A 25,300-nucleotide genomic window follows, 5' to 3' on the forward strand; every position below is an offset into this window, starting at 1 on the left:
TAAATTTATTTTAAGGTATGCTGCATTTGCTCTGAATTTCCCTCTGGAAGACCTGTATTGCAGTTAGAAGGTAACTTTCCCAACAATATGAGTAAAGTGGATTGAGATTAAATGTAATAAAAATATACCAAAAATATTAGGTCTGTGGGTTTTATTCTGGTGCATGGGGGTTAAAAGTCACCACTTCATAGCTAAATTCTGTATGTGAATTTAGAGTATTCTTAATTAAATGCATCTGCAGGAAAAGAATCCCTGAACACGTGAATTATATGCTTTATAATCGCAGGGTGAAATAATTCTCACGAAAACAGCCTGTTCTCCAAATAGCAGATTGGAATAATTTTCATCAAGTTTGAGAGAGCTGTAGAAATCCCTTTTGACAAATCCTGATTACTTTTTGCATCCAAAACTGCACGTGGATTCAGGGAGTTCTGTGGTGGCTTCATTACGTCAGAGAAGAACTTGATGAAACAATAGCTACTCTGTTAGAGACCTGGATCGCTGTGAAATCTGTTCAGAGCAAATCTCCTGAACTGTTTAATAAAAAATAGGATTGTTGAAGGTTTGTTTTCAGCACTGAGGGAGCCATTGAGATGAAGATTCGTATCTTTGCTCTCTGGCTCACTTGAGATCTGCTTCCCATGTGCAGAACTGACAGAAGGCTTTCTCTGACTGCCCTCTTTCCTTCCCTGCTTCAACAGTTCTTACTTAAAGTAAACCCAGTAATTTTTTTTCTGTCAAACAGTCTATTTTCAGGACCGTAGCAGTATTTTCACTAGAGAAGTTTTTCAATCCAGAAAACTGGAGCAGTTTGCTTTCTTAGGAGTCCAGTGAAGCCTGGTGAGCTGTTCTGTTCAGAACAGGATCTTCAGCACAGCAGAGACACCTTTTTGTGCATGGTGGGTCTATCTGTCTGAGCTCATCACGTTCTGTGACAAGAGATGCTCCAATGCATTTGGGGGGGGGGAAAAACCCCAAAAAACAAAAAAAACCACCTCTTTCTTGTAGATGAAGCTGGTAGCGGTTCTAGAGTAATAAGTAATCCTGATGCAGCAGGTAAAATATCATTGCAAAAATGTTTCATTTATAGTGGATTAAACAACAATTAAGATTAAAGCCCAGTCCTTCTCATTTAGAGTGACATTCTTCACAGGGATACATTAAAGCACTGCATAAATATCTTTTGGCACTGTGATAATATCTGAGCCTCTTTCGAGTATTACACTTACCCATATTTTCTATGGAAGTTAGTACAAAAAATTGAGGTTGACTGATACTGTAGATGCTGATTCAGGAACAAGTTTTGTAGGTGCTCTGTGTGTGTTTTGTGTTCTCTGGACAGACAGCACTGTTATTCTGTGTCAGTCTTTTAAATATAGTTCATAATACTAGCTGGCTAAATGCTTTGTTTTCTCCCCCCCTTTTTGTAAAACAAAACAAAAACCCCCAAACTGAAATTATAGAAGCCTGTAACTAAATTGAAGGGAAAGCAAGTAAATTAAATGCCTGGGGTTTGCTGGAGCCAAGAGTTTAAAACAAATGTTAGCAAATATATGGCATCAAACTACCTAACTTTTTTTTTTTTTCTTTCCATCTGCTTATTTGCTTAGTTAGCTGAAGTTTCGAAGAGTTTCCTCAAATGATAAATGTTTCTTGAGGAACTGAGCTGTGCTCTGCTAATATTTTTAATACAAAATTTGAAGTATTTTCTTTGGTAGATAGGCATAACTGTCTTTCAGCTAGCTCTCCACCCCATGCACAATGGCTTAGTTATTCAGCTCGTCCTGGGGTGCAGGTTTTCAGTGTCATTCAGTTACAAGTCCAGGTGCTTTACCTGGGGTGTGGTTCTTCCTTAAGGGTTTGAAGTGCCTGCTGGAAATCTTTTCAATGAGCTATTTAAGTAGAGGAGGCTCTGTAATGTTATTAAAACATGAAAATTTTCATTTGGTGCATTTTATTTATGGTTTGTCTTCCTACACAAGAAGCTTTGTAAATTCTAAACTACTTGGTACGCATTAACCCAATTGGATATTGTATTTATCACGGTTTATTTAGCTTTATTCAATGTATTGAGCATAAAAGCAGTAAGATAGAGGTTTGCCTGGAATTTCTGCCTTTCAGCTATAGCTGCAGGAGCCCAGTGCTTGGCTAGGGTTGGTTGTCTGGGCAGGGATCACAGGTCAGTCCCATGGTGTAGCACGTGTTTGGATAATGGAGTGGGTTTCTCAGATAAGAGATCCTCTGGTAAGTCACAGAAAGAGTGTGTGTGGTATGTATAGTTATATAAGAAGCAGTAACTTCAACTGGGAGCATTGTCAGTGGACAATTCCTTGAATAGACAAGCTAAAGGACATTCTTAGGACAGAATGTCTCTTAGAAATATTTTGAAATTTATCTTGTTGACTGTAAGTGACCTAGACAGATAGGACTCCTCTGCGGCAGTGCTAGCACGACTATTCCTGCTGCACATAGTTTCCACTGTGTCTTCTTGTTTTCAGGCTTGCTCAAGCTTTCCTGTATTTACTTCTGTCCAAATGGAAAATGAACTTTTTGGAAAATTTGAGGCAGTGGAGAAAGAATATAGAGTCTATATTAATTTTTAAATAAAGGACAAATAAAATTGGCAGATCTTCTCCTTTAGAAAGTATTGCATGTGTTGAACTGCCATATGGTGTAAGCAGAGATTTGAAAGATGAAATGGGAGATGGTGTAGAAAGTGATACGACTTCTAAATTTGAAGCTCAGTCTATGCAATCAGTAACTGAAATCCCCATTATCAGCCCTCCACAGAGGTCACAGTTTGGCAAATTATTTTTTAATTCAGGTCAGTTTCCTGATTCAGTGGGGAGCTTTACAGAAAAACAAAATTGTCAGGAGAACTTGGTATGCACTGTTGCAGGCTCCAGGGCGATACAGTTGGGAAAAGTTAAATTTTAGTTTTGTAACAAATATTGTTACAATATTGTAACTTATGATCTTACTACAGTATACAGTATCACAAAAGAGTACAAAAAATAAACAGGGATCCCTTTATGCATGAAGAAGTTCAGGATTGTAAGCTACAAATATTATTTATACCTGCCGTATTTGTGTTAATTGAAAATCATGCAAGTCATTTTGAGATCTTGCCAAGCAGGCAGGCTTACTTTCTACAGAGAAAATAATTCAGACCAAGCTTGTTGAATAAACTTCGAAAATTTCACAATAGCTTGATAAGGCTTTGCCGTGCTGTTGTGCATCAATTGCTAGAACTTAATTGTCTTCTTACTCAAATATGTTGAATGAGAGGCTCTTATAAGCATATGAACTGAAGGGGGGAGAGTGGGTAGGTGGTTGGTTTTTATTTCTGAGACCTGATCTCATACTGTACTTTGGTGATAGTTTCTTTTTTTGAAAATTTTTTTTTCACTTGCTATATGCAAAGCCTTAAATTATAGTTTGTGGTAAAGTTTCATTCTACAAACAGACTTGCTGAAGTTATCCAGTATGAATTTCAGTAAAGATAACATATAAATCTTGAGCAGGTGCATTTAAATAATCTCTGTTATCAGAGCTTTGGAGTGTTAATGCTACTGCTGAATCAAACACAGCTGATATTAAAATGGCTATGATAAAACTTCCACCTGTTATAAAAGGCCATGGGATTATCTTGGCATTTAGATACTTCCAGAAGTTGTAAATAGTGTTGGGCATGTTCTCTTGAGTTTGTAGTTCAGCAAGTACTTGTGTAAGTTTTGTTTCAAATAGCAATTAAAATTATTTCAGCATTGGTGAAACTGTTGGGAGAGGACATATTTATTTAAAATAGTGTACAGTATTTCCTTTAATCATGATCCCAGGGTGAGTATCTCTCTTCTAGGTTATTGAACCAAAGTGAAGTGCTTTCTGCTTCTTGAAGTTCTTTCAGAAGTACTGAAAGACACAGTGAACTTTGTCTGCTCAGAAATGTACAACCAGAATGAGGTATCCTATAAAACCTACAGCTTAAAGTCTGTGCAAAAGCCTTGTTGGCCTCCTCGGGATGAGGAGTTAGTAGTTACTGTTGCACCCCTTCCAAAAAAGGTAAAAGTTAAGAATTATTATATGTATAGATAAGATCCTGCCAGCACTATCTGCTAAGAGGTCTTAATGTGGTGAAATTTTCATAGGCTCACCTGAAAGGAAAAGTGAAGGTAATTTTTGAGTAATATAAATGGTATTAAAATTTTTCTTGTAAGTCTTAAATTTTATTTCGCTTGAGAGATTGAGAATGCACAGGAAAGAATATGGGAAAGTAAGGGTTTTTTCCACAAGATGCCATTTTGAGAGGAAAGAAAGTAAATAGTTGAAAAGTAGCTCTCTATTATGTTGATACTACTTGTGCTTTTTGCTAAAAGGCTCCTGACCCATGTTACCCATAACCATGGTGTAAAGTGCATCTTCTAAAAATACACTGGGAAAACAGCACTGGGAGCAACAGGAGCTGCCTGTTGCTGGAAGCAGAGTTTGGGAGGTGGAGTTGTGTATCCTGCTCCGATGATGAAAAAGCTTTAATAAGAGTAGGCAATTTTTCTAAAACAGTCTGATAACTCACATTGATTTTTGACTTCTGACTTTATCTCCTATTTTAACTTTATCTTCAGCTGATGAGGAAGTATTTCTTAGAGGTAATTGCTGCAACTCATTTATACTTAACAGTGTCCTCATATCATCTTCCTTTTTCTGGTCATCGCGGGAGCATTATGTAATAATAGTTCTTATTTACATGGAAGGCAATACTTCCTACGTTTTTAATGTGATTTTTACCCATTTATGGGAAGTGTCTTTCACTCAGTTCTCTTCTCTTCTTGGTTTGTATTTTCTTTTTTTTTTTTCCTTTTTTTTTCTTTTTCCCTCTCAAAACAAGACTCTAGAATTAGCAAATCCTGTATAAAATCGCCTGCAGTAAAGATTAATAAGCATGCAGGCATGCTTCTACAGAGAGTCTGATTCTACCAAATGAGAAGTTCCAAGTATGTTTTAATAGCATTACAGAGCTTCTTCTACATAAATAACGTGGATGTAGTAGTGCTGTACTGAAAATATTTTCATGGCTGAAGAGTAGAGGGAAATCCTTGATGAGTGGTTACAACTACATTCTTTGAGAGAAAAATTAATGAATGGTTAGTTAATTTGTTTTGGGGGCTTTTTTTTTCTTTTTTTTGTAACTGTTTATTATGAAAAGTGGCGTTGCACATTGTGAGCCAGTGTTCCTTGTCCCAAGCTTTGATCACCACTTAATAAAACAATATTGTGTGGAGCAATTGACGCAATTGCTTGTGGTTTATATTCTTTGGATTTTAACATCTTGAGTGTTATGCCTGTGATCTCTTGCTTCAAGGTGTGGTTTTAGCCAGCTGGCTGAAACATCTAAGTATTAAATGACTTTTCTGTATCTTTTTATATTCTGGAGGATCTGCAGAGTTAAGCTTCAACTACTGCAGTGTTAAAGTGTAAATGCTCAGTTTTAAGAAATTAAATGCCAAAATACCCATGTAAACAGTGGGGATTCAGGCAAGAGAAAATAGCTTGCAGGACTGGGATTCATCTCACAAAGGCTGAAGCTTAATAGTGCTTTAAAAAAAAAACTTAGTGAGGAGCTAAAAATTTGGACCACTTACTATATGTAAAAATACGCATTTAGTATGATACATGTATAAATGTACATATACACATGTCAAGTTTATTTTTACAGCACTGCTAATCATCTGATAAAGGTAGAGAAGAGAGAGAGCTGTTTTGTGCCCAACTCCTGTAAGGCACAGGTGTCCTAGGAAATACTCAGCTCCCTTGTGGTAGATGGTGCACTTTTCTTACCAAAAAACTGAGGAGATGCTACTAAAAGATTAGAGGTGAATTTTGAGGACAGCAGAGGAAGAGGTCTCTTTCACAAGCCTCTTAAGGGTCAGTCACTTTGATCTGCTTCAAAGGAGAATGAAAGGAAAACACACCAAAAAAACGCCAACAAACAAAGAAGAGGGAAAAGCACCATAAATGTAATGGAATCCTCCATAACACAACGTTTGCATATAATGTTTAATATCCTGCTTTTCCCTCACTGGGCCTTCTTTCTCCTTTGCTACAGCATTCATTCCTGTCTGTAGGGAAAGGAGGTAGGACAGTAGCAAATTATGACTGTGGCTATTTAATTTATTCCAGGTATTTAAAGTACTAGTTTAAATGTAAAATGCACTGTGTGAGTGCTCATTCTCTTGTCTTGCTTTTCCTTCCATGATTCTTTGCTGTGAATTGCACATCTTTTCTCCTTCTTTCTGTCTCTGGAAGTCCCTTTACTCTGCAACTTTTCCTGCTCCTTGGAAGAGACTGGTGGCCGTCTTAATATGAAGACAGAATTTGGAGCAGCAGTTTGTTGCTGTCTTGATAAATTAATAGTCAAAGTTCACTTAAGCAAAATATTGGAAGGTGGTTTTGATGAATAGTGTGGGAAAGAGCTGCTGAGTCTGGGAAATGTTTTGAAAGAGGGTGGGCAGTTCAGGAGCAGTTTTCCAGGGGTCTTTATTAAAATTAGCTGGTATATTCTTACTTCTAATCATTTCTTTGTATTATCTTAAACTGATGTCAAAGTTGCATTGAGTGCAAAATGCATCCATCTTCGCTGAAACTTCTCTTATAATCTAAAAAACACCAACAAAACAAACCTCCAAATTTCTTCATAGCTTCCACAGACCTGTGAATAATATCCATCAGTCTTTTTTCCCCTTGTTGTAAAATAAAACAGTGTGAAATTTATCAAACTTTTCTAAAGGTAAAATGTAAATTGCTGTTAGCAATGAAGTACATTGCTGTTAGCAATGAAGTAATTTTAATGTAATCTTAATAAGGATTTAAATTAGTATTGCATAAGATGCAAATTAGCATTCCAAGATTTTTCCATGTTTTTAATTGCTAAAAATCCTGTCTGAATTCCTTTCCCAGTGTGTTGCTGAAACATGACGTAGATGTTATGCATTATGATGTTGTTTAGCAAGTAATCTTAAGATTATTATGTAAGATAATGTTAACGTGGTTGTTGAAAGCAACTGAAATGAAATTATGTCCAGTGATTGGAATAGTAAGCATTTAAGTAAGGCACATCCTTAATTTCATGTTTCAAGTTTAACCTTAGAACACAGTTCAGAGATGCCAATTAATCTTATTTACTGAAATGAAAAGTTTCTTGATGAAGAACAAAGGTTTTGACCTATTTATTGCTACTAAGAAAGATTGCCAGTGTTAGAAAGCTTCTGTACCCATCATCTCAAGACAAAAATTTTACTTCATTAAAGAGGGAAATAGATGAAATTAATGTTATCTCAGTTTAGTGCAAATAATTTTTATATATTTTTACTTGATTTTTTTTTTCTTAGCAAGATAGGGTAGCAGTGTATCTGTAAATTGTGGGTTTCTTTGGGTACATCTTGATTTACATATTAAAATTTTTGCTATTTGAATGTTAGCTTTGAAAAATATTACTTCTGATTTTAAGCAATTTGTTTATAGATTACATAATGATTCTGGGTGTCTCAGCTTTTGGAGAGATGTGTGAGATGCTTTTATAAGGTCATATATGGTTTTAGTTTTTGAGAGACAGCAAACCCCTCGTATTCTAGCTCTTGTTTCCTTAAAAAGCATTTTGCTTTGCAAAGGTATGTGATTCGTATTTTATAATACTATTAAATTTTTTGTTTTTCAGTCCCAGAAATCCTGGATAGAAAATACTTTCACGAAGAGGGAGTGTGTGTATATTATACCGAGCTCAAAAGACCCCCACAGGTAAATGAGAAATGATGCAAGAACTCATTGCTGCTCTTTGAAATTGAAAAAGTCAGCATTATGAAGAGTGTTGGGCTGTGTTTCTGTATGAAGTACTGGCTTGGGTTTGTGCCTTCATGACTGGACATTGTCACTGAATAGATTGGATTCTTTTTTTTTCTTTTTCTGAAAGTACTTTGGCATTGCAGAAATCTCCAAAAAATGTTCCCCTGTTCCCTTTGCTGCTTCTTAGCAGTCCTCCTGCTGATGTCTGTGATCTGTTTACAGTAAGGGGGGGATTGAATAAAAGATTTCTGAAGTCAGTCTCATAGAGCTATCCTCTACTGGAATTTAAATAACATCATTGTGAGTGTAGGGTGAAGTGTGAAAATCAACCTGACAGTGTAGGAAAAGAGGTGAAGAATTCGTAGAAGAATAAAGAAGACCAAGAATTGGGGTGGGGAAAAAGTTACAAAAAAAGGACTGAAGAAATACTTGCTTCTAGGGAAAACAGATAAATGAGAACTGTTCGGATTTCATGTGGTATGTAACAATTTTTTCATCCTTAAATTCTTAAAGGAAAAAAAATGAGGCTGAAAAATGGGGAAATATGTTTCTAGAGGGGAGGCTGAGGCTAAGAATATTTTGCATATCTCACATGCTGTTTTTACCTTGTCTTAAATTAGAGGTGTGAAATCGGGCAAGTCAGTGATAACTCCAGTATATCTAGTTGACTTTCCCCAAGTGTTATAGGTATAATTTAACAGTTCCTACAATGATTGAGTTTGATGTGCATAATCATGACACTTGTGTCAGAGCTAAAATAAAGTCAAATTGAAAATAGATTTAAAATTGGTATTTTTAAGGCAGTTTTGTTTTCCCAAAATGTTTACTATTGTAATTACGGATTTCAGGTCACCTTTTTTTTGTAAGCTTCATATATGTGAGAGCAGCTGAGAAACCTGTTCTTCTGAGGTTGCAGAAATTTCTATTTCACTCTTTTCCTTAAAAAACACTTAAAAGTCTCTTTAGTTACGTTGGGGAAGGTTACTATTTTTCATTTAAGAACTTTGTTTTTAAACAGGAAAGGAACTAAGCCCTGTAGAATTTTAAAATTATTGTAAATAATTCACCACATTCCTTGAAACCATGTGACATGAGAAGCTTTTAGAATTTATAGCCACGATTGCAGCACATGGAAAATTTGCAAATGCAAACAAAGTAATTAGGAAGCTGTTAAAATTTCCAGAGCATTTAACAAGGAACAGAATGGTCTTTAACACTTGCCCTTCCAGCTTAACCAATTTGTAGTTTACACTGGCCTTTACAACTTTCCCACCATGTTTTGTCCTTCAGTTTCTAAGAATGCTCTGCTGCTGTTGGTGCATTACTCACTGTTGTGTGTGAATTATGTGTGAAGTTTAGTCACATCTTTAAATATTTCTTACAGATGCCTTCCAGGATGTCAGATTTGTCAGCAACTTGTCAGGTAAAAGGTCTTTGTAATTACAATATTTATGAGTATTTTCTCATTAAATAAGTGCTTTCATAATAGGGTTTTAAAAAGTTTTGATCAATATTATGAGTGACAACTGGTGAAAGGTTAGATATAAAATAAATATAACTAATGTTTAAAGAACTGTCTGCAATAAGTAGGTCACAGATTTATAAATGTTATATGAATTACTTGGCTTCAAAGAAGCAATTTCTCCCGGCCTCCAGCTTGCTGCCTTAGTGAGCTTCAGTATTTTGCATAATAATATGTATTGTAATTGACTATTGCTGTAAATGTTTATGGCAACAAGGCTTGCTCTGGAGAAGAGGTTTATCTAATGTCTAGAATCTTTGCTTTCGAAATGTAATCTATCCTTTTAATCAATAAAGGAGGTTCTTTTGTCTCATAAAGTAGTATTTACTGAAGCATTCTCGATGATCTGGCTGGGTGCAGGTGCTGCTGTGGCCGCCTGGTCAGACAACATGCTTGTTTCACTGCCAGTCTGGCTATGAAATACTCCGATGTGAAGCTGGGTGAAAACTATAATCAGGAAATAGAAGAATGGTCAGTGGAAAAACACACAGAACAGACCTCTACTGATGCTTATGGTGTCATCAACTTTCAAGGTGGCTCTCATTCTTACAGGGCTAAGGCATGTATGATGTTTTGTTGTTTCTTTTTCGTCTTACTCTCACCATGTTGGTGCTGAATGCTTCATTTAGCTTCTGCAATTGAAGGCTGAAAATATTAACACCTCTGTTGTGACAAATCACTGCCCTCTTCTCTTCTAGCATTTTTGTTGTGGTTTGAATTCTTTCTAATTTCCATTTGTAAAAGATTTTTAGTTGTGGTAGAAATTATTTAAAGCTTATGCAGTTACAGGCTACAGGGAGTTCTTGTACAGTGTGACTCCTGTGGTCAAACTGAAGTGCTTGAGTGAGGGAGCTGTGTTCTTTATGCAGCTGGTAGAACCCTAAGGACAGTCCAGTGCTCCGGGTCAGATCATCTCTGTGGAGAGAATGGCCCTTAGCACTTTCATGTTCATAATAGCAGTGTATGGGTTCCTTTGTACTTAGTGTAGCTTAAAATTGCTTGAGCCTTTTGCTAGGAGCACAGAAACAGCAGGCTGCCCACACTCATTTCTGCTTCCTTCTCCAGAGTGCAGGTGGGGTTGCTCAAACCAGTTTAATGGAGTAGTGTTGTTTTGTTATTTAGAATTTGATTCAAGAAGGGTTCAATTTCTGCCTACTGTGCCCTCCTCTATGCAGTAGCTCATACTGAAGATGTGGCAGCATCGTAGCTGATCTACCATCTACTTAGTCTTATGCTGTTAAACGTGGAGTGTTAAAAAGCTGCCAGTTATCAAATTTTCTACTGAAAAATGTGGGTTTCCTTCCCACCAGGAACAGGAAAGGAAAACCAAGCAACTGTAAAACTCTTTGCAGGGGACATGAAAGCCTCTCCCAGTAGATGGCAGAGCTTTTATAGATACTTCTGAATTTCATCTAATTTAGAGATCATCCAGTGCTTTCACAGAGTCATGTTTCTAGGTCACTGTGCCAGTAGAATGGAATACCATGATCTTTCTGTAGTTGTTTCCTTTCCAAAGCTTGCTTTCAAAACTGTCTTGTCCTGGACTATAGAGGATATAAAGGAAGCTTGTTCATTTATTGCATCTGCTGTGTTTTGAGAAAGTGAATTACATTTTCCATAGCCAGGAGTAGGATAATACATCCTGAAATACGTCCTGGTTCTTCTTTTTACACACTTGAAGCTTTTAACTCTGTTCTTATGCCTGCAGTACGTGAGATTGTCATATGACACTAAGCCTGAAGCTATTCTGCAACTTATGCTTAAAGAATGGCAGATGGACTTGCCAAAGCTTGTTATATCTGTACATGGGGGCATGCAGAAGTTTGAACTTCACCCGCGCATCAAACAGTTGCTTGGCAAAGGTCTTATCAAAGCAGCAGTAACCACAGGAGCCTGGATTATAACTGGAGGAGTGAACACAGGTAAGAAACTACCAAGGAACGTGCATGATTAACTGGATTGCAGTTTTATAAGAGCCAAAAGATTTAATGGATGGATGCATTGCTTCATCCTAAAACAAAGTAAATTTGCATGAGTTTGGTCAAGTGAAATGAAAAGAATACATTTTGAACATGGGCATCTGAAAGTGGGCTGCTATTTCAGCTTGCAAAGAGAAGTAACATATGGAGGGGTTGGGTTTTGGGCTTTGTTTTGTTTGTTTGGTTGTTTTCTGGGTTTTGTTTTAGAAACAAGGAAAAGGAAATGTGATTTAAAAGAGGTACAGTAAAGTGCTGGAAACTCTTCAGTTCTTGCTAGGCTAATATTTGTTTTGTTAAATTACTTTGTTTCTTCCTAGTAGATGTAGCATGGTGCTTTTTCTTTGGTAATGTGTCAGTAAGTACCCAGATCCTTAAAGGCCTAGTTATGTAAATAAAACAGTTAAAGGTCCAGTTACCTAAATAAATATTTGTATTTCTTAGTAAGATGTGGCATTCAATACACTGGAATCTTTTTATGCACGAACAGGTGTTGCAAAACATGTTGGTGATGCTCTAAGAGAACATGCTTCCAGATCATCTCGAAAGATTTGCACTATTGGGATTGCTCCGTGGGGAGTGATTGAAAACAGAAATGACCTTGTTGGAAGAGATGTAAGGATGAATTACCCAAGTGAAATAACGATGTACCTCATTTACTTTTGACACATCTGCTCAAGCACATTTTCCCCTTGCTTTGCATCATTGGAATACTTGCTTTACTATGAAGATATACTGACATCCGTGACTTATGCAAGATCATTACTGTAAACAAGGTGCAAAATGCAAATGTGCTGCAGGAGGAGCTTGTTCTCAAGTATTTAATCCTTTCCCCCCCACCACTGATATTATTGAATCAAATAACAAAAATTCTAAAGTATTACAGAGGATTCACATTTAGAGAGGATAAGTTGAAAAATTTTGATGTGGAGTCTTCAGTGCTTCAAACAGTGGCTTCTGTTTGCCAGAGAAGTCACAAATTTTCCCCAAAAACACCTTTTCAAAGGATCTTTTCTCTGTTGTCCTTCTGAACAGCATCCTTTAGTGATATAATTATCTGCTTCCCTGCACAAAGTTCAGAGCTGCAGCTGTTGGTGTATCCTGATCCAAGGCATGCTTGTATGTGTCAGTACTTCCTTTTGTGTCGTTGCTTCATGTTGAGCCACCAGTTCTTGTGTCTAGTTAAGTTTCACAGAGACAAGTGTGAATCTTTGCCAGTAAAAGACATTGTTGTGTGCTTTCACTTAGGTGGTTGCTCCATATCAGACCTTGTTAAATCCATTAAGTAAACTAAACGTCCTAAATAACCTCCATTCCCATTTCATTCTGGTGGATGATGGAACAGTTGGAAAGTATGGAGCAGAAGTTAAACTGCGAAGAGAACTGGAAAAAACGATTAATTTGCAACGGATCCATGCAAGTAAGTAATTCTGGTGCCTGAGGGCTGTTACTATGGCTTAATGAAAAAGGTGTTTGCATGAAACATCTGAATGGCAAAATAGAAAAATGAAATCTCCTGTTTATGTTTCAAGTCTGAAATTGCAAATTTTAGCAGCTGCTCTGGACCATAGTTATTGCTGATAGATGTAGGATTTCTCTGGGACCACAGAGGAATGCTTTCTCAATAAAGTTGTCTATTTACTTTGATAAAGCAAATTAAGTCACTTCAGGTCTTGGTGTGTTGTCAGACCTTATTGGTCTGACTGATCAATGGTTTTGACAGTACTCACTTGCAGTTTCACAGTTTGCAGTTTGGTGTTTTCCCAGTTGTGGAGCAACACATGTATTTTGACTCTCACAGAAATTCTTTTGCAATATTTCCCATCAGTAGAGGGTTTCCATGTATCCGTGTTCAAACTGTATATTTGTTGTCACCTTTTAAAACTGTTTGGGCGAGGTTAAAAGAGGAGGTCTGTAAAGAAAAATTCTTCATTTTTCTGCATTAGTTCATGGATATTTCTGTGAGGAAACTCTTCTGTTGTGTGGTCTGTGTCCTGTTGTATTTACCAGCTTGGCAGTGCTTGTGTCCCAGCCCAGGATATAAAGTGCTTGAAACTGTGCATTACCAACAGTTAATGTCTAGAAGGCAGCATTTTAATTTTGAATTAGTAGAAAGGACAAACTTGATTTATTAAATATGTAAAACTGACCTTAGCATTCACTGCACACTTACAGTGTTGTCTGGGGTTTATTATTTATTTGCAATTTTCCAGGAATCGGCCAAGGTGTGCCTGTGGTGGCACTTGTGTTTGAAGGTGGCCCCAATGTCATCCTCACAGTTCTAGACTTCCTTCAGGAGAGCCCTCCGGTGCCCGTGGTCGTGTGTGAAGGAACTGGTAGAGCTGCAGACATCCTGGCCTATGTTCACAAGCAAACAGAGGAGGGGGGGTAAGTCCCAGCAATGCCAGCCTGTCACAGAACCACAGAATGGGTCAGGTTGGAAGGGACCACAGTGGGTCATCCCAGAGCACACGGCACAGGATTGTGTCCAGACAGTTCTTGTCATACCCAGATAAATAACAGGAGGTGTAGATGCATGGTATCCATGTGTGTCTGTCGTCCATAGATGAATTTTGAGACCATTACTTCATGAATCTGTACAAGAGCTTTTTCTGTTTGGTGCAGAAAACACTGGGCTGTTTTGAGGGTATCTTCAAATAATGAAAGGGATGTGCTTGGGCTCTGCAATACTTGGTGGTTTCCAGTTGGTTGTCAGCCTTGCATAAATCCTTAAGCACACTGGGTCCCTGTAGCAGGGGCTGCCTCAGAACCTCGTGAAGCAGGGATCTAATGTAGCTGTAAACCAAACAGCTTTGTCCAGGGTAAGATCAGAAATGGGTCTTACTCAGAGGAGTGACTGCTTAGTATTTTGTGTTAAAATCTTTTGGTTGAGAGTATCTTAGAACTCAATATGGGAAGGAAGAGAGAGAGTTGAGTTACTTTTAGAAGGCAGTAGTAGAAAATTGTAGATTAAGTAATCTATAGTTCTTTCTAAAGGTTACCCAAGGTTTTGCCACAGCAGCAGTAATAAGCTTGTAGATAGCAGAACTTTGAATGGACATGTTGAAACTAATTAAATGTATTATTGTTCTTACTGTTCATCTAAAACAATTGTTTTCCTGTTTGTTTGTTTCAATTTCAGGAATGTTCCTGAGGGTGCTGAGCCCGAAATCATTTCAACCATCAAAAAGACATTTAACTTTGGTCAAAGTGAAGCAGTTCATTTGTTTCAGACACTGCTGGAATGCATGAAAAAAAAAGAACTTGTAAGTAGATCTTGCCATAAAATTTTCTTTGCAAGGTGCATACATTCGTGGATATATATGATTCTTTTTTTCTTTTTTTGGATCTCTTAGTTATGACTACTAATAAAGGTATACTATCACTGCATGCTTAAAGCAAAATCACTTTATAGAGGCTATATGTAGCCTGAGTTCAGGGACTGGTGTCTCATTTGGACATCACATTGTGCTGTTCTGAGATGTAAAATAACCTTATTCAGCTAACCATGTTTGCTGGCAGGCTAATCTCATAATCTGTAATGAACTGGAGAGGTAAACAGGATTCTGTGTTACAGACAGCGGTGAATTGTAATCATAGGAGGAAAAGAAGTTCAAATTAATTGAAGATTCCCACTTAGGAAAACAAAACAGAATGCACACTAAAAGTTTAAATTGAGCATAGAGAGGTTTGAAGTTGCATTGAAGACAAGGTGTCTTTTATGTTAGGAATTGAAAAAGATTTAAAAGACTGTTGCCAATCGCCTTTGCATGAAAATAACTTTTAAATATGTTTTCCCCATTTTGCCATTTTGAACAGATTACAGTTTTTCATATTGGGTCAGATGAACATCAGGACATTGATGTTGCAATACTTACAGCATTGTTAAAAGGTGAGACTTAATTTTTTAAGATCATTTGGAACCTGCAGCTATTATTGTCTATTGTTTATATGATGGATTTTTATAAAAATACCAGTAGGAATCTTTAGTTTTTAAACAAGTATGTGTGTTCTCATTGTATAATACCATAAGGTGACATAAATGATGAAATATACAGCACAATTTTGTAGCGGCTTTTTTGATTTGGCCTTTTTAGGAAGCAAGAATGTTTTTTATCTTGTATTCTAATTAATTTTAAATTTTCTTCCTTGTGTTTGCTTCTTAAGGCACGAATGCATCTGCATTTGACCAGCTTGTTCTTACACTTGCATGGGACAGAGTTGACATAGCCAAAAATCACGTTTTTGTTTATGGGCAACAATGGCTGGTATGTAATGGTCTGGATTAAGCTGAATGATAATTCCTAATAGAGAGAAGCACAATTTACTGTAAAGAAGTTTATTTATTACATTTATTTATATTTTATTATCTTTCTATAAAGAATGAATCTTGACTTATGTAGGGAGAAACTTTGGAATAGTGACACATTTATTTTGAGCCAGTAATTTGTGTGTACTGCATAGCCATACAGCTGTTTTGCTATTATGTATTTGCAAATGGTCCAGAAATTTTAGAAATGTGCTAACTGTTCTGAATAACTAGCAGAGAAAATGCATTACAGAAGGTGGAAGCTGAATTCTTGTTAGTCAGATGCTCTTCTTTACAGTTGCATGGCCCTAGAAAGTTCTTAAGGAGCAACAAGTAAAATGCTCTGTTGGCAGCGCTGCAGTGTCTCTTGAGGGAGGGACAAAATGTCTGATTCTTGTAGTTTGAAAATGAGTTCAAGAACTACCTGGTGGCTCTTGCCTTTTTCCCATATTACTGTAAAAATAAAACTTGAGTTTATTGAGTGTGCAGTCAGAAGTACATACTGTGTAAGGCTTATTGATTGCCATGATGGTTCTGACATCTTTGAAGCAAATTGTGCTTTGGATGTTATGTGTCTTCTTGTTTTATCCAATATCAACCTATGAGAGCAGCTTAACTGTGTTAAACCAAATGTCTCCTTAGTGCCATGTACTGTCTCAGGAGGCAATACCTATGGAACAGTTCAAGTCTCCAGAGTATTCTCTCATCCTGTAATTGTGTGAAGTTGGGGGCATATTCTGAACCAAGGGTGACATCTTTATAGGCATGTAAGGTTTTCACAGCCCTGTAAATGAAGGAGGTTGATAGAGTATCTAAGTTCACTTTTTTACTAGCTCTCCTTTACAAGGCTCTACCTTGTTGTTTATTTATTGTAGGTTGGCTCCCTGGAACAAGCTATGTTGGATGCCCTTGTGATGGACAGAGTTGCATTTGTGAAACTTCTGATTGAAAATGGAGTAAGCATGCACAAATTTCTTACAATTCCCAGGCTGGAAGAACTTTATAACACAGTAAGTAGATGATTGCTTTTTAAGCTGCTTTTAGAACAGTTTTTTAGTTGCTCAGCCTGTTGTATCCTGGGTTGTGTGCAGCAATCTGAAGGGTGTGGGGTGTTGGTAGGGAAGGCTCCTGTGCATGAGGTTAGAGTTGGGAAGTGGATACTGTGCTCTGCCCCAGCAGCACCAGAATTGTCTGTCAGCAGGGTTTGGTGCTAGGGATAGACATGAAAGGGAGAATTGCAGCTCTGCTGTGGACACCACACAAAGTGTGCAAACCACAGTGGGGAAGAGAATGAGAGAAAGTCACGTGGGTGAAAATTGTGCCCAGAATATGAGGTCTACAGGGCTTCATAGGATGGATTCTGTCTGTAGCAGTTAACGTTGTAACAGTTCTAAAAAGAGTTTAATTTGTTAACCTGCATAGTTATAATTATTACTTAGAAAAATTTTGTTGCTGTAGGTGTTGATCTAAGAATTCCAAGGTAATTTTGATATCAGTTAAGTATCCAACAGGACAGAACAAAGAACCTTCCACCAAAAATTAGCTGATGTGAGTAGTACACAAATATGGCTTAGGTTTGTGTTAACAGTCTCATTATTTGCTTTTGACGTAAAAAAAAAAAGAGAATGAATTCTTTAGTTAATATATCTCTATAAAGAAGCTTCCTTGAAAAGTTAATAAAATATAAATAAATATAACAAATTATCTTTCTATATTTTTAATTACTGTTTTAAATTCATGTCTTATGGTGTTGCTGTTGCACACTAATTTCTCGTTCCAAATTTTTCTCCTGTTTTTTTATAAAGAAACAAGGCCCAACTAACCCAACACTCTTTCATCTGGTTCGGGATGTGAAACAGGTATGCTGTCAATGTAAAAATCTGTCAAGCAAAGGGTTTGGTTAATTTCTTATATTTGATTATCAATTTGATCTGAAGTTTATGAATTAATTTTTATTGTAAGTATTAAGCTACCTCTGCAGACATTTTGGTAGTTTGCAATACTTCTGTTGTATGCTTGGTGTCCCACTGCCTAAAAGATGTTAAACCCAAAGGATGTTGTCTTTCGTCTTTTTTTTGACTGCTTTCCTTCTTGGGGGCATTGAAAGCTGATGCTCCCAGTGTGGAGTAATTCTGGCTGTTAAAACAATAGACAAAAAAATCTCCAGTGTCTCCCCCATCAATGGAATGAGTATCTGTTCTGTTAGGGGAGTTCATATAGAAAAGAAGGCATAACCTGGTCTTTCTTTAAAAATAACTGTTGAGCATGCAGATGCTTTTTTGGTTTTGTGTTGGAGGGGTTTTTTTATCATGGAAGGCTTCTTTATTATTTAGAGCTGTGATAAAACATGTAGAAACGCTCTAAGCAAGTTTAATAGTATACCTTGAAAAAGTAAAAATGCCTTTTGTATTCCTAGGGAAATCTTCCTCCAGGATATAAAATCAACCTGATTGATGTGGGACTGGTTATTGAATATCTGATGGGAGGAACCTACAGATGCACCTATACAAGGAAACGCTTTAGAGCGATCTACAACAGTCTCAGCGGGAACAATCGGGTACGTGCACTTGGGTAACAGCACATTTCTTCTCCGTTAAAAAACCCCAAACCTCTGTGTTTTGTAGAATAATTGAATGCATGTTAGTTTGTTCTTCTTGGCAATGGAGTGGTTCTTTTAAACACAGTAGTAAGGGCTATGAGGGCAGCTGAGAACCATCTTGGGATTGAGGGCAAACAACAGGTTTTGTTCTCCTCAGCCTTATTCTAGCACATCCTAATTCCTTCTCTGTGATTCCCTCTTCTCCTACTCATAGGGGAAGAATGGACACTACCGATGCAGATTCACCAGGGCTTAGGATACAGATATTTTAGCTTCTTGTGCAAGCTATGCTAACCAACAAGTGTAACTGCCTATTTAGTGACTTCTTAAAACTAATGAAAACAAACAAGGAACCATGTTAAATATCCAGTGAAAATTCTGGTTGTGCTGTTGTGTAATTTCATCAGTGTTTCAGTAACCAAATCCCTTCTTCTTTTTGCAGAGATCTGGGCGAAATCCTTCAAGTACTACTCCTCAGATGTGTAAAAGCCATGAGTCTTTTGGTAACAGGGCAGACAAGAAAGAAAAAATGCGCCATAATCATTTCATCAAAACAGCACAGCCATACAAACCAAAGGTAGGGGTGGTGAGGGGAACACAGTGGGGTTTATTTCAAGACCCTAAGAGTGGGGAGCCTGCTGGAAATCCAAGTGCCACGGGAGTGTGAGTAGCAGCAATTGCGCTGACCTTGGTAAAGCTGGAATTTCGACTTTGCTTTTGTACTTGGTTCTAAACTGCAGCCTTTGTACAGGATTCTGTAAAAGGTGTTTCTCTTTCTGTATAGTAGGCTTGTGGATAAACTTTTATGTTAGGGACCAAACAGCTTATCTTTGACACAGTTCTAGTAATAAGGGTGGGACTTGCATGGCTTGGTAGACAGAGCAAGATTTGGCCATGTTTTACTACTACAAGCAGTTTCCATGAGTTTCTTGTTTTGTCTGTAGGTATGTTAGTTACTGCTTTTCTTTGATCTATAATTCAAATTAATTCAGTCTCACAGTTATTAAAATGAGTTGGACTCAACTGAAGTTTTTAAACAAAAGTTCCAGCTGCTTTTCAAGTGTTCAAAATTCTTTCTTTTTAATTTTTATAATTTTTGGTATTGGATCACTCAGCGTTTTATTTCAAGTTACGTAATGACCAAGTATAGCAACTTGAAATGTGACTTTGTGGTTTTATTTTAAAGATTGACACTGGTGCAGAAGAGGGAAAAAAGAAAAGAACCAAAGATGAAATAGTTGACATAGATGATCCAGAAACGAGACGTTTTGCTTATCCTCTGAATGAGCTGTTGCTGTGGGCAGTGCTGATGAAGAGGCAGAAGATGGCCCTTTTCTTCTGGCAGCACGGCGAGGAGTCCATGGCCAAGGCTTTGGTGGCTTGCAAAGTGTATCGCTCCATGGCATATGAGGCGAAACAAAGTGACCTTGTTGATGATACTTCAGAAGAACTGAAACAGTATTCCAAGTAAATTACATTCCAATTGTTCAAAATATTTTCTTGGCATACACAATAAAAGTAGTGGGCTACTTATTGAAAAAAGCACAAATTGTTCTGTTAGCACACTTGGAGACAATTCTGTTTTGCAAAAAGTTTTAAGTGGGACTGTAGTAGAAGCTTTATAATAGATATTGCTCTTTCTTGAGGGCTGTTAGAAGTCTTGATTTGTAGTCAAATTAGAAGGAGACTCAATGTGCCATTTTCTTCTGTGTAATCTCTGTGCATGTTCTAATAGCTGTTTTAGCATGCATGTTTTTAACCAAAGTCACAGATTGACATATTGTAGTTACAAATTGTAACTTCAATTAATATTTGTAAATTGTAAATTCAAATCTGTATCTGTACAGAAGGGACAAATAATGGTCCCTTCAAGTTGTGCAGGTTGGGAATTTGTTCGTACAAGAAAATTCACACTAAACTCATGGTCATTTCTATAGCTACTATATTTTGCTTTGTTGGTTTTTTCCTTCATTTTAGCGAGTTTGGTCAGCTGGCAGTTGAGCTGTTAGAGCAGTCCTTCCGACAAGATGAAACTATGGCAATGAAATTACTGACATACGAACTTAAAAACTGGAGCAACTCCACTTGTCTGAAGCTGGCAGTGTCCTCGAGGCTCCGGCCGTTCGTAGCACACACCTGCACACAGATGTTGTTATCAGATATGTGGATGGGAAGGCTGAACATGAGGAAGAATTCATGGTACAAAGTAAGCACTGTTGCAGTTTCTTGGTGTGAAAAGGGTCAGTGGAGTTTAAAGGGAAGGAAAGCGTGTGTTTAAATGCTGTTAGTGTAAAGCTTTCGCAACTATAGCTTTTATTAATAAATCCTGTAAACCAGTCTCCTGTAACATAATCAAAACTGGAATATTTGTTGTAAACTCTTCTTTTGACACTCTATTATCTTTTCAAATAAGGTACAGAAATATAGAAGGCAAAAACCAGGCAAGTAGCCTTTAATCAGAGGCTTAAAGAGATCATGTGAATACTAATCCACTACTAAAAACATAGTAGTAACAAACCTTAACAGATGGAAAACCTGTTGTAAGACTGTAGTTTCATGCATTTTGGCTTTTTACAGGGAGAGCATAAGACTTGATGTAAAAAAGCTTTATGAATATCCTATTTTGGAGGAACTGAGTAAAAGCAGGGCACAGAACGAAACAAGGGTAGGCAAATCTGGGACAGGTTTTCCAGTGGTGCCCTTTGTGTGGTGTAGCTATAGATCAATTATGATCTAGACAGAGATAATTGATGTAGATCAACTGAACCAAAATGGGAGTTGCATATTTCTTTGAGATGGTGTACCAAAACCTAATTGTTGCTAGAAATATAAGGAAATAAAACTTTCCTACAAAATACCTACAAGCATCATTTAACTTGTGACCTACTAAAATCCTCTTTATAACTGATTAACTGTTTTCTTGCTTGCTTTGTAACAGGCTAATTACAGTAAATAGCTTTCACTTACTCTCTTCATCTATACCTTAGCTCATTTTTTTACCATAAAGTTAAAAAAAAAAAAAAGCCCCAAACAAAACATACACCATTCCCCTCTCCCTCCACAAACCACAACTTTATATATGCTTTTAAAATGCTCCTTAACAATACACAGTTCCAGAGTTTCTGGGGTTGGATTAAATAACAGAGTGCACAGAGAAGGTCTCTGTCTTCAGGCTTGGAGTACATTCTTTCTAGTAGCCTTGAATTTTGGAATTTGTTGGTTTTTCCCATTTCCTGTGTCTTCAAGTCAGGAAACACTCTGTATATGTGATCCTAAGCTCTTAAGTGTATATACAAGTAATAACAACTAATTATTTTCTACATTTTTTCCCTAAATAACAAGCAAGTGAAATTTAAATAATTAATTTTCTGAGGCTATTCTGTGTATTGATGTGTTCTGATGCTTCAATGTAGTTGTGAACTATTTACACTTAGTCTTCATCTTTTCCAGGTGATACTGAGTATTCTGCTCCCTCCTGCTATACTGCTGCTGGAATATAAGACCAAGGCTGAAATGTCACATATTCCTCAGTCTCAAGATGCACATCAAATGGCAATGGATGACAGTGAGAACAACTTCCAGACTGCAGCAGATGAAATACCAATGGTAAGGTGGGGCAGGGGGAGACATTAAAAACAGTATTCCTCACTTTTTACATTTTTAAGTCAAAGCAGAAGTGAAATTGAGTGCCAAAAAGCATGTATTTTTGTGTGGGAAGTTAACAGTCCTTTTATTTTAGGAGGTTTTTAAAGAAGTGAGGATCTTGGACAGTACTTTCGAAAAGCATGACATGGAGACTCCAGCAAAACCCAAAAGACTCCCAATTACACAGAAGTTTTATGCATTTTATCATGCTCCAATTGTGAAGTTTTGGTTTAATACGGTGAGTTTTTTTCTGTGTGTAGTGTGTATTTTATTTGGAAATGTAGCACAGGTTTTTGGGTTCTTTTCCCGACATGTAACTCTGATTGAATCAATGTTAAGCACTTTCCAAAAAGCAGACAGAAAACCCCTTATCTTGCTAAGCTGGAAATGTGAAATACTTGATTTTATAAAACTGCATATGCATGTGCTGTGCCCTGTGATTTGGGTTTTTTAAAATTCTGTTCTGAGTAATTAATCTCATCATTTGCTATCAGGAGTTCTATAACCATTTATTAGTCTGAAGTGTTCATGCACAGCTTCATTTCAATCACTGTAATAGAAATGCTAGAATTTGTACTGAAGGAAAATAGCTGTAATAAGAGCAAAGCTTTTCTAACAATAAATAGCTTATTACAGCTATTTTTCCTTTTCTAAGATGAAAATGTTTGTATTTCCTTATAAATAATGACTTGTCTGTTTAAAGGGGTAAATATAGTCCTGTAATCCTACTTGGAGCTTTTATTGTATACCACATCAAAAGATTCCATGTGCATCTGTAAAGGATCCTTCAGTAATTATATGTATATGCTTTATTTGGTTTTTTAGTTGGCATACTTAGGATTCCTCATGCTCTACACATTTGTGGTTCTTGTAAAAATGGAAGAATTACCATCTGTTCAGGAGTGGATTGTTATTGCTTACATTTTCACATCAGCAATTGAGAAAATTCGTGAGGTATGCCTGTAACAGTCTGAGATTTTAGCCTTTTTTTGTCAGTTAAAACAGTATGCTTTAAACTATTCTATAAACAAGAAAACCTAAGAAACTTCAAGCATCAGAGTATGTGATGCAATACCTTTATCTTAAACCTGTTTTATTTTTGCAAGCATAAAAATACTAGTGATTCATGTATTTCACTCTTGGTCCCTGTGCAATAAATGCGAGCTGTCCTGACCTTCATTTCTTTTACAGATTTTTATGTCGGAGGCTGGGAAAATTAATCAGAAGATCAAAGTGTGGTTCAGTGACTACTTCAACATCAGTGACACAGTTGCCATTGTCACTTTCTTTATTGGGTTTGCATTAAGATTTGGAGCCAAGGGGAATTTTGGAGAAAACACTTACAGAGAAAATTATGTCTTTGTTGCTGGAAGAATAACTTACTGTCTCAATATAATTTTTTGGTATGTGCGATTACTGGATTTTCTAGCTGTAAATCAACAGGCTGGCCCTTATGTTATGATGATTGGGAAAATGGTAAGTACTATGTTTGTTGCTGATTTTTTTCCCAACTGCATCCATTTACAACTTCTCTCATAGTTTTAAATAGTAAAAAGTTTCTTATCCTTCTGTAATAGGATAGCAACTTTGTGTGCAGAATTAGCTAGCTGGAATATAACTTAGACTGTTCCAAAACAAGCACTGATCATAAGGCTTCCCTTATGGAGCTATCTCTGTCACAGAAATGTAAGAAAATGGCAAATCTTCCTTCTCTGGCCTGTTTTGTTCTCAGATGTCAGAGACTTAAATGAATATGATGAAGGCTTTGTCTTGATTCAGCCTCCCATTTAGGTCCTATTTATAGCCTTTGTGCTCTTTAGGTCAAAACTTTTAACTTGTTCTGCATCCTAAACCACCTTCATGGTTTTGTGCTATGGAAAACTGGGAATAGATTGTGCTCTATGTGCATCTCACACAGAAAATATTAAAATTGTTTAAACTTCAAGTTAAATACCCTAGCTCTACTGTCAGTAGCTATTCTAAATGTTAAAAAGCATCTTAAGGCTTGAGAGCAGTGTATATGAATGTGGAAGGAGCTTTTGTGTTTCTTCCCTCTATAAAATGGTTCCTATAAAACTGAGCCCTGTCATACCTTAAAAACAAGGGCACCAAGTTGCTCATTTCTCACTTTGATTTCTTGCAAGAGGCATAGGTTCTGTGTTCCTGCCCTTGGAAAACTCTACCTCTGGTTTTTGTGCAGCTACTGAGCACATTTAGGAAGGAATGTTTCTCTTTGTCAGCTGCTCCTCGCGTACATATAGTATCAAGTTGAAAGGGTCAGTTGCCTTTGACCAAGGATACTAAATACACTGTAAGAAAGGACAGGAAAAAAACCCAATAGTTTTGGGGTTTTTTTACAGGGCTTTTTATTGGACAGAATTTTCTGAGTGAATATTTGTGTCCTGGACTCTTTTCTTTATGTAATACATAGAATTTCTCAAGTGTACACTGTCACTGTAAAAGTTTTTAAGTTGTGAGATCATACTTATGACCATGTGGATTAACTGACTTTTTTGTGTTGATAGGTGGCCAACATGTTTTACATTGTGGTGATTATGGCACTTGTACTACTTAGTTTTGGTGTTCCCAGGAAGGCAATACTGTATCCTCATGAGGCACCCTCTTGGACTCTTGCTAGAGATATTGTGTTTCATCCATACTGGATGATTTTTGGTGAAGTCTATGCCTATGAGATTGATGGTAAGATACTGCAATTATGAAGCAAGTAAAGAGAAAACTTACTCTGATAAGGTCTTCTCAAAACCTTACAAAATTCCCAGTACTGTTGGCATTGATTCCATTCATTGGATTTTCTCCCTTTTGTGGGTTGCAGCTCTGTAACTATGTGACCTGACTTTCCATTTTCTTTTATCAAACTTGATTGGCTTAGAATGAAAACTACATAAGCACAATTTCTTACAAGGCTATTCCTAGCAAGATTTTGGAATACTGCCCCACAGCTATCATGACAAAATTTTGGCTGTGATGGTGTAGTATGCTTTTTTAAAAAAGCCAGTAATATAATTATAGCATAGTATCAGCCAGAAACATTCTCAGGTGTTTTTCTGCCATGTTCCTAAATGCATGGAGACATTTTGAATTGCAGAACCAGTGCTTGATAGTTGGTTGTTGCAAACTGTTAAGTGACTTTTTTTTTTTTTCTGTTTGTCTATAACTGCTGGGAGATCTAAAAGATGTACATGTCTTCTCTGTATCTTTTTTTCCCAACACAGTATGTGCAAATAATTCTGATGAAAAAGTTGCTCATCTCTGTGGCCCAGGAACATGGTTGACCCCGTTTCTTCAAGCTGTCTACCTCTTTGTACAGTATATAATCATGGTTAATCTCCTTATTGCATTTTTCAAGTGAGTATATAGATAATAGTTAATTTCTGCTGATAATTTGACAAGTT

At 36.9% G+C, this 25,300-nt stretch overlaps 1 protein-coding gene across 2 annotated transcripts in view; it reads left to right on the top strand.

Annotated features, from left to right (window-relative positions):
• TRPM7 (transient receptor potential cation channel subfamily M member 7) overlaps positions 1–25,300 on the top strand; it is a 52,609-nt gene that overhangs the window by 12,823 nt on the left and 14,486 nt on the right. For both annotated transcript variants that reach the window (XM_082290733.1, XM_082290734.1), the window contains exons 2-23: positions 7,712–7,791; positions 9,221–9,259; positions 9,719–9,917; positions 11,067–11,280; positions 11,825–11,949; positions 12,583–12,754; positions 13,548–13,722; positions 14,477–14,600; positions 15,154–15,226; positions 15,502–15,602; positions 16,519–16,653; positions 17,449–17,502; positions 18,060–18,200; positions 18,685–18,819; positions 19,429–19,709; positions 20,220–20,448; positions 21,693–21,848; positions 21,982–22,125; positions 22,713–22,841; positions 23,079–23,363; positions 24,413–24,587; positions 25,121–25,253. In XM_082290733.1, coding sequence (XP_082146859.1) covers positions 7,712–7,791; positions 9,221–9,259; positions 9,719–9,917; positions 11,067–11,280; positions 11,825–11,949; positions 12,583–12,754; positions 13,548–13,722; positions 14,477–14,600; positions 15,154–15,226; positions 15,502–15,602; positions 16,519–16,653; positions 17,449–17,502; positions 18,060–18,200; positions 18,685–18,819; positions 19,429–19,709; positions 20,220–20,448; positions 21,693–21,848; positions 21,982–22,125; positions 22,713–22,841; positions 23,079–23,363; positions 24,413–24,587; positions 25,121–25,253 — 3,299 coding nt within the window. The remainder of the gene's footprint in view (positions 1–7,711; positions 7,792–9,220; positions 9,260–9,718; positions 9,918–11,066; positions 11,281–11,824; positions 11,950–12,582; positions 12,755–13,547; positions 13,723–14,476; positions 14,601–15,153; positions 15,227–15,501; positions 15,603–16,518; positions 16,654–17,448; positions 17,503–18,059; positions 18,201–18,684; positions 18,820–19,428; positions 19,710–20,219; positions 20,449–21,692; positions 21,849–21,981; positions 22,126–22,712; positions 22,842–23,078; positions 23,364–24,412; positions 24,588–25,120; positions 25,254–25,300) is intronic.

Source organism: Coloeus monedula (assembly GCF_965178545.1).
Source record: "Coloeus monedula genome assembly, chromosome: 14".
In the NCBI taxonomy this organism is placed as follows: Eukaryota; Metazoa; Chordata; class Aves; order Passeriformes; family Corvidae; genus Coloeus; species Coloeus monedula.